Consider the following 12033-nt stretch of genomic DNA (forward strand, 5'->3'; position numbering starts at 1 on the left):
GCACTTGCCCTGAGAGGGAACTGAACCCGGGTCTCTCTGGACCGTAGTTCGATGCTCTAACCGCTGAGCCAAACCAGCTAGGGCACAGACTAGTTTCTTAGGCTACTGATTTGAGATACTTCTTTTTTAATGTCTGCATCTATATTATAAATTTCCCTCTTAGCAATGCCTGTCCTGTATCCCCTAAGTTTTGCTATGTAATGTTTTCATTTCCATTTATCTCAAGGTATTTTCTTTTTTTTTTTAAAGACTTTTTTTTTTAATTGTTTTTTTTTTATCCTCACCTGAGGACAATTTTTCCATTTTTTTGTTCAAGTAGAGTGGGAGGGAGAGAGAGGAAGAGAGAGAGAGAGAGAGAAACATTGACGTGAAAGGGACACATCGAGTGGCTGCCACCCACACGACCAACCAGGGCCTGGGACAAACTGCAACCGAGGTATATGCCCTTAGCGGGAACCGAACCCGGGTCTCTCGGGACCGCAGGCTGATGCTCTAACTGCTGAGCCAAACCGGCCAGGGCTATCTCAAGGTATTTTCTAATAAAATTTTTAATATACTGATTTTATAGTTTTTTGGTTGTTGTTAATTGTCATCCTCTAGAACACTGGTTCTCAACCTGTGGGTCGCGACCCCTATGGGACCATCGGAAAACACATATTTCCAATGGCGATATATAACAGTAGCAAAATTACAGTTATGAAGTAGCAATGAAAATAATTTTATGGTTGGGGGTCACCACAACATGAGGACCTGTATTAAAGGGTCGCGGCATTAGGAAGGTTGAGAACCATTGCTCTAGAGTATTTTTTCATTGCTTTTTTTTAGACAGTGGGAGGGAGGGGGAGAGAGAGACAAAAATCATCAATGTGAGAGAGACACATTGATTGGGTTGCCTCCCTCATGACCCCAAGTGGGGTTGGGGATAGAACGTGCAACCCATGTGCATGCCCTTGACTGGGAATTGAACCCGGGACCCTTCGGTCTGAGAGCTGACGCTCCAGCCGCTGAGCCAAACCAGCCAGGGTTTGATTTTATAGTTTTGAAACTTATACTTTTTTTTTGGCTTTAGAGTTGCATAAGAACAGCCTTATATCTTGCATCATGTCTGTGCATATTTAAATAATGTAATAATAAAATTTAATCAACAATGGGGTTCTGTAAGAATCCTCTTCTAAATTCACTGTGTATATAATTCAAGTTTTGTCATCTACAGAATGGTAAAAAGCCTCAGCGAAGCCCCGCTGGTGTGGCTCAGTTGTTGAGTATTGACCCATGCACCAAGAGGTCGCCAGTTTGATTCCTGGTCAGGGCACATGCCCAGGTTGTGGGCCAGATCCCCAATTGAGGTCATGCAGAAGCTGGCCGATCCATGACCTCTTTCATCGAGGTTTCTCTCTCTCTCCCTCCCTTCCTCTCTCTAAAAGTCAGTAAAGAAAAAAAAAGCCTCAATGAAGAGGTGAATCTATACTTTAAAAGGCTCTGGACACACTATTCCTGGTGGTCCTTACCTTTACTGAAGATCTATGTCAAGAGGAGAGGTGGCTATGAGCTGGTCTGCAAATCTATTTAAAGGTCCTCCAGCTCTGATTCAGTACATTGCTCTACTTTTATTCCATTTTGTTCCTCCTTCCCTATTTCTGCATTGTCATCTTCACAGTCCTCTTTCTAGCCTATTTTTGGTGACCATCTAAAAAATAATACATTTTGTAGATTTGAAAATAGTTCAGTACTTGGGGCCCGTGATAGGCATGAAGTAGCCAATTGTTCTGGAGAAGTTGCAAATCCTACGAGTTCACTTGGCTTTCTGAGCATGTTCACGTTTGCCGTGAAAAAAAGCTTATGGCTCATAGCTCTTGATTAGACCCCTCGGATTGATGTAGGAGACTGCTTCTTTAGAAAGGATGTACCCATTTGATCACGTGTGCTAACACATACCCCTCTCCCATTGCAGGTTTTCAAGAACCCCTATGAGGTGGTGACTGTGCTACTGATTCAGACCTTGGGGGACTTGGCACCCTCTCTGCCCATGTGCCTCAGCTCTAGCATGGAGCGGGCGGGACCTGAGCTGGAGCTGCCCAAGCTGCTGGAGCTGTACGCCGCCACTGCCCACTTTGCCAAGGGGCTGGAGATGGCACTGCTGCCCCACTCAAGTAAACAGCCCTCTTCCAGCCTCTGGCTTGTCTGTACTCTGTTGATGCTTCTGGGGCCTGGATTGGTTTGCCTTTTTAGGCAACTGATTTTACGAAAATGGGAGGAGTTGCTGTTTTCCTTCTCAACAGACGTGAAAACGTTTTCCATGAGAACGTTGATTATTGAAATAGTTGCTGCTTAATATATTTACCTAGCGGCAGTGCTGCCTCGGTGCTCTGCACACTCTGGGGAGGTGATGGACCTTTCTGCAGGGTCTTAGAAGGTGAAAGAGGCAGGTAGACATTAGTGGCCACCAGTTGGCAGAAGTTCCTTTGGGAAGGTAGCATCCTTTAACTTTTTTTTTCAGTTTTTTTTTTCCTCAGTTCTCACCCAGGGACATGTTCATCGATTTTTAGAGAGAGAAGAAGAGGGGTAGGGAGAGAGAGAAACGTTGACGTGAGAGAAACACTGACCAGTTGCCTCCCGCACGTGCCCTGATCTGGGATTGAACCTGCATCTCAGGCATTTGCCCTGACCAGCTATCAAACCTATAACCCCTTGGTGCAGGGGTGCTGTGTCAGGACTGTAGGTGACCACAGGGAGAACAGACATCCCCTGCTGCCGTCTGAAAGCAGAGCACTTCCTGTCCCCATTGAGGCACAAGGTGAAGGGGTGCTGTGCATCACCAGCTGTTTCCATCGGTGCTCAAAGTGTCGTAAACTTAAGTACCACAGACATCGTGACGCATGCTGCTGTCAGATCAGGAAATAGCTCCAGGAAGGTCTTGTTCGGCTGTGTGGCTGCTGTGTCACCCGTTTGGCTTATTTAATAGTTATTCTCTTTAATTACACTCACATATAATTAACCTTGGACATTCCAGGGAGTATTATTTACTGTTCGGGCTCCTGGTGATTCATAGGTGTTCTTAGCACACTCATTGGTCAGGCCTTGGCTGTGGGAGAGGCACCATGGCTGTGGCAGCTTCTTGGGGACCAGGGGTGCCCTTTCAAGTGGCCAGAGAAGGTGTTGAGGCTGTGTATCCTCTGGAGCCGAGTAGGACGCACGTGCACCAGGAGCATAGTGTTGAGAGTCAGGATGGAAGCGCTTTGTTAGTCAGCCTTAATGGGAATGGTTTTAATGGTACCTAAAGCAATTTTCAAGGTTTTTTTTTTTTTTTAATTTAAAAATATTTTGGAAACAAAAATGAGCCATAACCTCATCATTTGGAGTCACTACAACATTCTATATTTCTTTCCAGTAATTCAAATATAAATGCACATTTTTTATAAATACATGTAAAATACTTTACACACATGTATATACATATTTTAAAATACTGGTTGTATACAATCTTATATTCGCTTTTTTTTAGCTTAAAACAATACAGGGAAACTTATGTTATTAAATGTTTAATGACCACCTTATAACTCTGAGTTACTAATCTTTTTATTTACTTTTGGAATAGTTTGTGTCAAAAAGCAAGAAAGCCCTCAAAGCCTGATAAGGACATATCAAAAAGATACAGGTGCCAACCTGAAGGAGCAACCACTGACCAAATTTGAAATAATTTGAACCTTAAAATGAATAATGACAATAATGGATGAAAACACAACGAATAAAAAATAATTCACAGTGATATTAAAGAGAGAAAGAGCCCTGGCCAGGTGGCTCTGTTGGTTCAAGCATTGTCCTATACACCAGAAAGTTGCAGGTTCAAGTCCCAGTCAGGGCACATTCCTAGATTGTGGGTTCGATCCCCAGTTAGGAAGCATAAGGGAGGCAACTGATGGATGTTTTTCTTTCACGTCAGTGTTTCACATCTCTCCCCCTCATCTCTCCCTCTCCTGAAAATCAGTAAGAACATATATCCCCAGGTGAGGATTTAAAGAGAAAAGGAAGAGTGAGAAAGAAAGGAAAAATCCTTCTTTACAAAAGAATGCCAGAACATAGGTGTAGAAGGAATGAAAGAATTAGGAAATCACCATTTATAGTCAGTAACGATAGTCTATTCAGGCAAAGATTATCAATGGATGCCAAAGTCACTGGGTTAATGTTCAACTTAGAAGTTGAATTGCTGTGCTGTGTCATTTAAATTTTTGATACAAAAGTGTTACATTTTTACGCTGTTGAATATAGGAATTTTAGGAATGCCTAGTGTGAGGGTACCCTGTTTCTGTCAAGTCCGGGAAAGTATTCTCCTGCAGAGCCTTTTCTGTGTTGCAGTGCTTGAACTTGACTGATGAGAGTCATTTGAAGAGGTTCTTTTTTCTTTTACTTTAAATAATTTTTTTATTTTTCTTGTTTTTTATTTTATTTTTTTTATCCTCACTCAAGGACATTTTTTCCATTTTTTGTTCAGATAGAGTGGGAGGGAGAGAGAGAGAGAAACATCGACGTGAAAAGGACACATCGAGCGGTTGCCACCTGCACGACCCAACCAGGGCTGGGGACAAACTGCAACTGAGGTACGTGCCCTTAGCGGGAACCGAACTGGGTCTCTCTGGACTGCAGGCCAATGCTCTAACCACTGAGTCAAACTGGCCAGGGCTATTTTTTTATTTTTCAGTTACAGTATGAAGGGGTTCTTATCTACAATGGGTTGTTGAACTTAGGGGATGGATGTCTTTAATAGTGCTTTACACAAATGATACACAAAGTTCAAATATATCAAGATATTGATGTGAGTGATTGTTGCTCACAGATAGTAAAAGCAGGCTAGCGAATGTAGTTACCTTGAGATGAAACGGGGAAAGTCCAAGTATCTGTCATTTTCCAGAACTGATTTCTGATTCTGTGTTCATTATTGCCTCTCATTTCTGATTCTCTACAGACGAGCACAACCCGGTGAAAGTTGTGGAGCTGGTGGGTGCTGTTTATGGTCCATACAAACCCTACCAGCTCAAATACGGCGAGATGGAAACCCAGAACCTCCTCATCCAGATCAGTGCGGTGCTGTTGGTAAGGTCATGACACTGCTGCTAGTCACTTGATCATTGTGTTTGCCAGGTAGGGGCTGGGGCTGGCATGCACTGGAGAAGTTGTGAGGCGGCCTAGGGTGCACAGAGTTGGAACAGGTGTGCAGAACGTGGGCCTTGTGGGCTCTTAAGGACCAAATGTAATCTGAGACCACAGATGTGCCCCCAGTTTTCTACTTAAAATTTCCAAATGAGAAGCTTTCATCTGATGGGGATAAGTTGATTGTCTCCCTGATTTAATAATTTTGTGGGGAACAGACCTCTCTTTGAGGCAGATAAGCAAAGGGGTGCCAGGCACTTACAGACAGGGCTCTAGGAGCACCAGAGGGGAAGAGAGGTCATGTCCAGGGCAGGTGTTAAGGTTGTCTGGTGTGAGTTGACATTTAGGAACATATCTCATGGTAGTTAAACCTGCCACGTGCACCCCTGTTCTATTTTCTAGGAGTGCACCTAGAAAGTCTGTTCCACTTCAGCGACATGCTGGCCCCAAAGGAGGCATTTTCTTTTTCTGGCATTCTTTTGAAATGTCTGATAAGAGAATTTGAGTCCTAGCTTGAGAACCAGAGGGAAAGATGCCATCTTTTTTTTTGTTGTTGTTCTTTATTGATTTTAGAGAGAGAGGAAGGGAGAGGGAGGGAGAACTAGAAACATCGATGAGCGAGAACATTGATTGGCTGCCTCCTGCATGTCCCGCACTGGGGGTTTGGCCCACAACCTGGGCATGTGCCCTGACCAGGAATCAAACCGGCGACCTCTTGGTACATGGGTCGACATTCAACCACTGAACCACACCGGCTAGGCAATAGATGCCATCTTAGTCACCGAATGAAGGAGTAAGAGATGAAAAATATAAGGATGAATATTAGGATTTGATCATGTCTTTCTGCCAGTAGTTAATTTTTGTTATCTCACTGGCCACTTATGCTGGTGAAGAGCTGTCACAGTTGGGGACTGCATTTCTGATGTCCCTGCTAAGTGATGTTACCATGGATGAGGAGGCTTAGAAGTCTTTTCTGTCTCAGTGTGGCCTGTACACTGTTCTCAAGGCTTTCTCTCTGTGTTTGCCGACCAGGAGCACGGGGAAGTCATCGACTGCGTGCAGGAGCTGAGCCACTCTGTGAGCAAGCTCTTTGGCCTGGCGTCTGCAGCTGTGGACAGATGTGTCCAACTCACCAATGGCCTAGGGACCTGCGGCCTGCTGTCAGCCCTTAAATCCCTCTTTGCCAAGTAAGGCTGGGCAGAGGGGACAAGGCCAGCCACATGGGAGGGCAACATCTGTCTCTGTAAAAATGCATGTGTCCCATATGCCTGCTTTGAACCCTGGAGAAGCACTCACCCCAGAGCCCAAGAGGACGTTCCAAAGGATGTTTGTTGTGACACTGTGTACAGTGCTGGAGCTTGAGCAGCCTAAATGTCTGTCAGTTTGGTGTTGGGCTACGTGAGATATGGTGTATTCACAAGGGAAATCTGTGCGGCACTTAAGGTATGAATTCTTTCAACATGTGCCAACATGGACAGAGCTCAGACACATTGTTGGGTTAATAAAAAACCAGCTGCAGAGTAATATATAAAGTCATACTTTATGTGAAAAGAACATACACGATCTATATTTCCTGTAGCAGGGTTTGGAAAATCTTTTCTGCAAAGGGCCAGATGGTAAGTTTTGGCTTTCGGGCCTTACCGTCTGTAGAGACCTTTGTGGCCTTTGCCTTGCTGTCAGAGATGAAGTAGACGACACACACGGGCTCTGTTCTAGGACAGCTTCCTGTACAAAAACCACAGTGCTGTCCCGTTCTGGATCTTGTTTTTAATACTTTAGAATGCATTATATGTTCCTATAAAGTAGGGGTTGGCAAATGAACCAAATCTGGCCTGCCGTCTGTTTTTGTAAATAAAGTTTTGTTGGGATGCAGGCATCTCTTTCACTTACTTATGGCCGGTGGCTCCTTCACACTGTGAAGCTGGAGTTGAGTAATTAGGACAGAGACCTGTGACTCTCAAAACCTAAAATATCTGGACCTTAACAGAAAGTTGGCTGAGCCCTGATGTGGAAGGTTGGTTAGACAACAAACTCAAAACACTAGTTATCTTTGGAGAGATGGAGAAGGACTAGGGTGGTGGTCATAGGGGGTTTAGTTTTCTTTCTTAGTTTCTGGTTTTTTAAGAAGGAGCATTCACATATTTCTTATGTAACTAAAAATTAAAAATATGTAAATAAGCTAAGTGAAAGAAAGGAAGAAGGGGAAACTAAAATCAAGTTTAGTTAGGTAAAAGAAAGAGGAAGAAAGCAACATACATTGTTGGCTTCTCTGAGCTGTGAAGTGAGGTGGAAGGGCCCTCTGGAGGTTAGAAGCTCCGGTCTCTGGCTTGGAGACAAGTACATTCTTAGACTCTCCAGGAGACTTCCCTTGGTAGCTCGTTCTAGAATGAAGTTGCCCTGAGTCTCAAGAAATTCCTTTTATTGGACTGAATGTTTGCTGTCGAAAGTTTAGGGAGTTCTTGTCATTCCATAAATACTGAGCATGCCCCTGCGAGCTCTGTGTGCCCTTGGACCCAGTGCTCTCGGTCACGGGGCAGTCAGCACCTTCTGAGGGCGGCTCATAGCGCAGGCTTCGTCCTGCCTGGGACATGTATCCTCACAGATGGATGTGACCATATGGGCCCAGAGGTGCTCCTGTAGAAAGAGAAACATTGGTGACAAGTTTAATCAAGTAGAATTTGACCTCATCAACTGGGATTTTGTGGACGGAAAATTTTTTTGAGACCTCAAAATTTTATTGTAAAACTAAAACAATGGCTTTAAAATAATTGTAAAAAATACAAAAAGGCATAAAAACAGAAAGCCTGTCTTTCTGCTCTCAGTCCTTCTCTTTAGGAGTGACAAGCTTTGAATATTTTGCTCTTAACCTTCTCTTCCCTCCAGACTTTAAATGTTGAAAGACAAGGAACTGAGTTGACCTAAGGCTAGTCTCTCTCGTGCCCTACTTCTCCCAGCTCTTGTTAGTGACATTTTCACTTTTAGTTCTACTGTTGGTTATTTTGTCTGCTTTGTTTTAAAAAGTAATACAAATCTGTATTAGAAATTCAAACTGAAACTTGTCACTGGCTCTTAGAAGGGGAGAGCTTGAAGACACCGGGACAGCTGATATTGGTAAAATCAGAGGATCCGGGTGAAGCTAACTTGTGCGGGGTTCAGGTGGGAATTGTTCACTAGTGGGTGGAGTATGGAGGTTGGGCACGCACGGGCGCAGGAGAAGACTGGTCTGACTTGAACCAGGGTGATGCTTCAGAACAGAGAAGCTGACAAGGTGTTAGAGAATTTGGGTTTACAGCTGTGATGGAAACATGGGCTCTGGCATTGGGGTCACCTGGGCTCAGATCCTGGCTCTGACTTACTGGTCAGGACCCTGGGTGGGTTAGCACACCTCTGGGAGTCTAGATGTCTTCTCTTAGTGAACTGATGATGGTAACGTTCCCTTACCTGGTGGTTGTGGCTATTAAGGGAAAGGATGTAATTAGAGCCTCTAAGGCAGTGGTTTTCACATGGTAGAGACGTGGAAATGTTGCTTGTGAGAGAATGGGGAGGTTTGGGCACAGAGGTGATGCACATTGTGGCCATCCCCCGAACCCCATGCTCTGTGGCCTGCTCACCACCCCCAGGACTGTCATGTGAGCATCTGCAGAGCACGTGTGTTATTGGATGGCATATTCTTTTTTAAAATTTTGGTATTTATTTTTAATATTTTTTTATGTTTTTATTGATTTTTTTTAGAGAGGGAGAGACAGATAGAAACATTGATGTGAGGGAGACACATTGATCAGCTGCCTCCTGCATGCCCCTACTGGGGATCAAGCCCACACCCCAGGTATGTGCCTTGACCGGGAATCAAACTGACCTCTCAGTCCATGGGCCGATGCTCAGCCCACTGAGCCACCCTGGCCAGGCAGATGGCATATTCTTATATGTGTTTGTCAGAGTTGCAAGGTGGTGACACAGTTGTTCTACCTCCTACAGCTAAAGCACAGTGTTGTGTTTCTCAGCATTTCTTTGTCACTTTGTCCTGGAAGCCTTCCCTCTCTCCAAGGACTGATCCTCCAGGAAAGTTGTCACTGTCTTGGTGCCAAGGGAGGGTGCTGTGAGCGAGTCTTGGTTCTGTAGCTTTCCATGTTAAAACTGGAGGCCGGTGTAGAGGGAGCAGCAGTGGCAGCTGTGGTTGGTGGGCTGGTCTGAAGTGGTTTCTGCCACTTGGGCCCCGGAATGGCCTTTCTTCCCAGCACAGACATACTCTTCAGGGCTGTGCCCGGGTCACTGCACTCCACTCTCCTCACTTATAGCCTGTGGTTTGGGAAGCAAGAGAGGCATGACTTCCTGTGACGCCATGAGTGCCACAGGTTTTCAGGGAGCCTCCTGGCTCCCCGAGAGCATGCCCCCAGCTTGTCCTCCTCAGCACACCCTCCCCTGGTCATGCACTCACTGTGCATGTTGCAAGAACTGGACCTTCTTAAAAACTACCCCACATCAGCTTTTATTTCATACTTTTCGGAGAACTCAGTGCATATTGTTTCATGTATTTTAACAGAATGAAAACTCCATGAGGCAACACAGAAGACATCACTAAGTCAATTTTTAAAACTTCCAACAAAACTTTGTCATAAATTTTTTCATTTTTAAAAAAATTTATTGGGGTATATTGGTTAATAAGATTATATGTGTTTCATGTGTACAGTTCTATAATACATATCTGTATGCTGCATGGTATATTCATCACCCCAAGTCAAGTCTCATTCTGTCACCATATATTTACCATTTAAGTAATTTAAGTCAGTAATTAAGTTTTAGTAGTTTGCTTTCTCAGGTGTATTTTGAAACTATAAAAGCATGAGGAAATTATGGTATCATAATATTTCTTTAAAAACAATTTTTTTTTCTTTATTGATTTTTTAGAGAGCGAGGAAGGGAGAGGGAAAGAGATAGAAACATCAATGAGAAAGAATATTGATTGTAGCCTCCTGCATGCCTCCTACTGGGGATTGAGCTCACAACCTGGGCATATGCCCTGATGGGGAATCGAACCGGCGACCTCTTGGTGCATGGGTCAGTGCTCAGCCACTGAGCCACACAGGCTGGGCTATCATGATACCTCTTTGAAATACTTTATGACCTTCATACTGCCAGTTTACTTTTAGCTCTTTTATCTTCATTATTGTTTAGAATAAAAGTTCTCTAAGTCTGTATTAAGATACTGTAACATGAGGACCAGGGTTTGGGAAGGCCAACGGTCTGACCATTATATGAAGCTGCTGTGACCCACAGATGCGAGAGCAAGAGCAGACAGGCCGATCGATCGAAGTCCCAGAGATCTCGGCGGGGTGATGATGAAGTCCATTTTGAAGATGAGGAAACTGAGGTTGAGAGACACCTAGGTACTCACTCAAGCCTGTAGTCAAGTCTTCATTCATTCAGGACCTATTTCTGTGTCTCCTTTATGCTGTTCCTGGGGATACAGTTATGGGTTACAGTGGGACAGTCCCTGTTCTTCTAGAGCTTCTAGTCTAACAACAGCAGTAAACATGAAAAACAGTTTAAATAAGCTGATTGTACTAGGTGCTGGGAAGGAAGTATGTGGTGTGCAGCAGGAGTGAATAGCACAGTCTGTAAGGAAAGGATTTTCAACTCTGAATCTGGCTTCATTGTGCCATTGAAGTCAGGCTCTTGCTTGTCATGGAGATTGGCCATTTAATCCAAATTCAGGGAATAAGAATGCAGTGAAAGGACGCTGGTCATCAGGGGACTGCCTTATAGCATCCTGGCTGACAGTCGGCTATTAATGTGGGACTGTGATGTTTAAAATAGTTCTTGGAGCCAGCTTCCAAAGAAATACATCTGTTAGGACAAAGGAGTAATTTACCTGCATCATTTCTCACCTGGCTGGTCACAGTCTTTGTGGCTGTCCCCTTCCCTCATCTTGAGCAGCTGTTAAAGCTGCTCTGCCAGGTGAGAAGACCGCTTCATCGTCAGGTTTATGAGTAGTCTCATCCTCGGCTGGCAGCTTCTAAAGACACTCAGCCCTGGCCAGTTTGGTTCAGCAGTTAGAGCATCAGCCCATGGGTTCGATTCTGGTGAAGGGTACGTACCTAGGTTGTGGTTCGCCCTTGGCCCTGGTTGGGGTTGTGCAGGAGGCAACCAGTCATTGTGTCTCTCTCACATCGATGTTTCTCTCTGTCTGTCTCTCTCTCTCTCTCCCTCCCTCCCACTCTATCTGAAGGTAAATGGAAAAAAATATCCTCGGGTGAGGATTCAAAAAACAAACAAATAAATAAATAAATAAAGACATTTCAGGGTCTGTAGCATTTTGTCCAGACTGTAAGGTCCCGGGAGTCTTTAGGACTGCGGAGTTTATGACCACAGCTCTGTCACCTTTTTTCCTTTTCCCATAGGTATGTGTCTGATTTCACCAGCATGCTCTACTCGATACGGAAGAAGTGCAAGCTGGATGACATTCCTCCCAACTCCCTTTTTCAAGAAGATTGGACTGCCTTCCAGAACTCCATTAGGTGAAGTGGGGGTGGCAGTTTAAGCACATGCCTCATGCAGGTGGCATCGACATGCACAGTGTAGTATGTAAAATGACATGTGTTCATAAGGGGTCATTTTTTCCCTTTTATTGCCTTTTGTTTTTTGCATTCATCCTCAGAGTGGGAGGGAAAGAAGGAGAAAGAGAGAGAGAAACATCGATGTGAGAGAGACACATCAAGTGGCTGCCACCCACACAACCCTAATGGGGGCTGGGGACAAACTGCAACCAAGGTACGTGCCCTTAGCAGGAACTGAACCCGGGTCTCTCTGGTCCACGGGCCGTCGCTCTAACCGCTGAGCCAAACCAGCCAGGGCTGCCTTTTTTTTTAAAGTAAATACTCTAGACTCTAA

At 44.5% G+C, this 12033-nt stretch overlaps 1 protein-coding gene across 4 annotated transcripts in view; it reads left to right on the top strand.

Moving 5' to 3' along the window:
• The window catches only part of COG7 (component of oligomeric golgi complex 7), a 61106-nt gene that overhangs the window by 20464 nt on the left and 28609 nt on the right, over positions 1-12033 (top strand). For 3 of the 4 annotated variants that reach the window (XM_036279522.1, XM_036279525.1, XM_036279524.1), the window contains exons 7-10: positions 1952-2150; positions 4961-5088; positions 6178-6332; positions 11544-11660. In XM_036279522.1, the coding sequence (XP_036135415.1) occupies positions 1952-2150; positions 4961-5088; positions 6178-6332; positions 11544-11660 (599 nt within the window). The remainder of the gene's footprint in view (positions 1-1951; positions 2151-4960; positions 5089-6177; positions 6333-11543; positions 11661-12033) is intronic. The other variant, XM_036279523.1, reaches the window with a different exon arrangement.

The sequence above is a fragment of the Molossus molossus genome, unplaced genomic scaffold (genome assembly GCF_014108415.1).
Source record: "Molossus molossus isolate mMolMol1 unplaced genomic scaffold, mMolMol1.p scaffold_m16_p_3, whole genome shotgun sequence".
NCBI classification, from domain to species: Eukaryota; Metazoa; Chordata; class Mammalia; order Chiroptera; family Molossidae; genus Molossus; species Molossus molossus.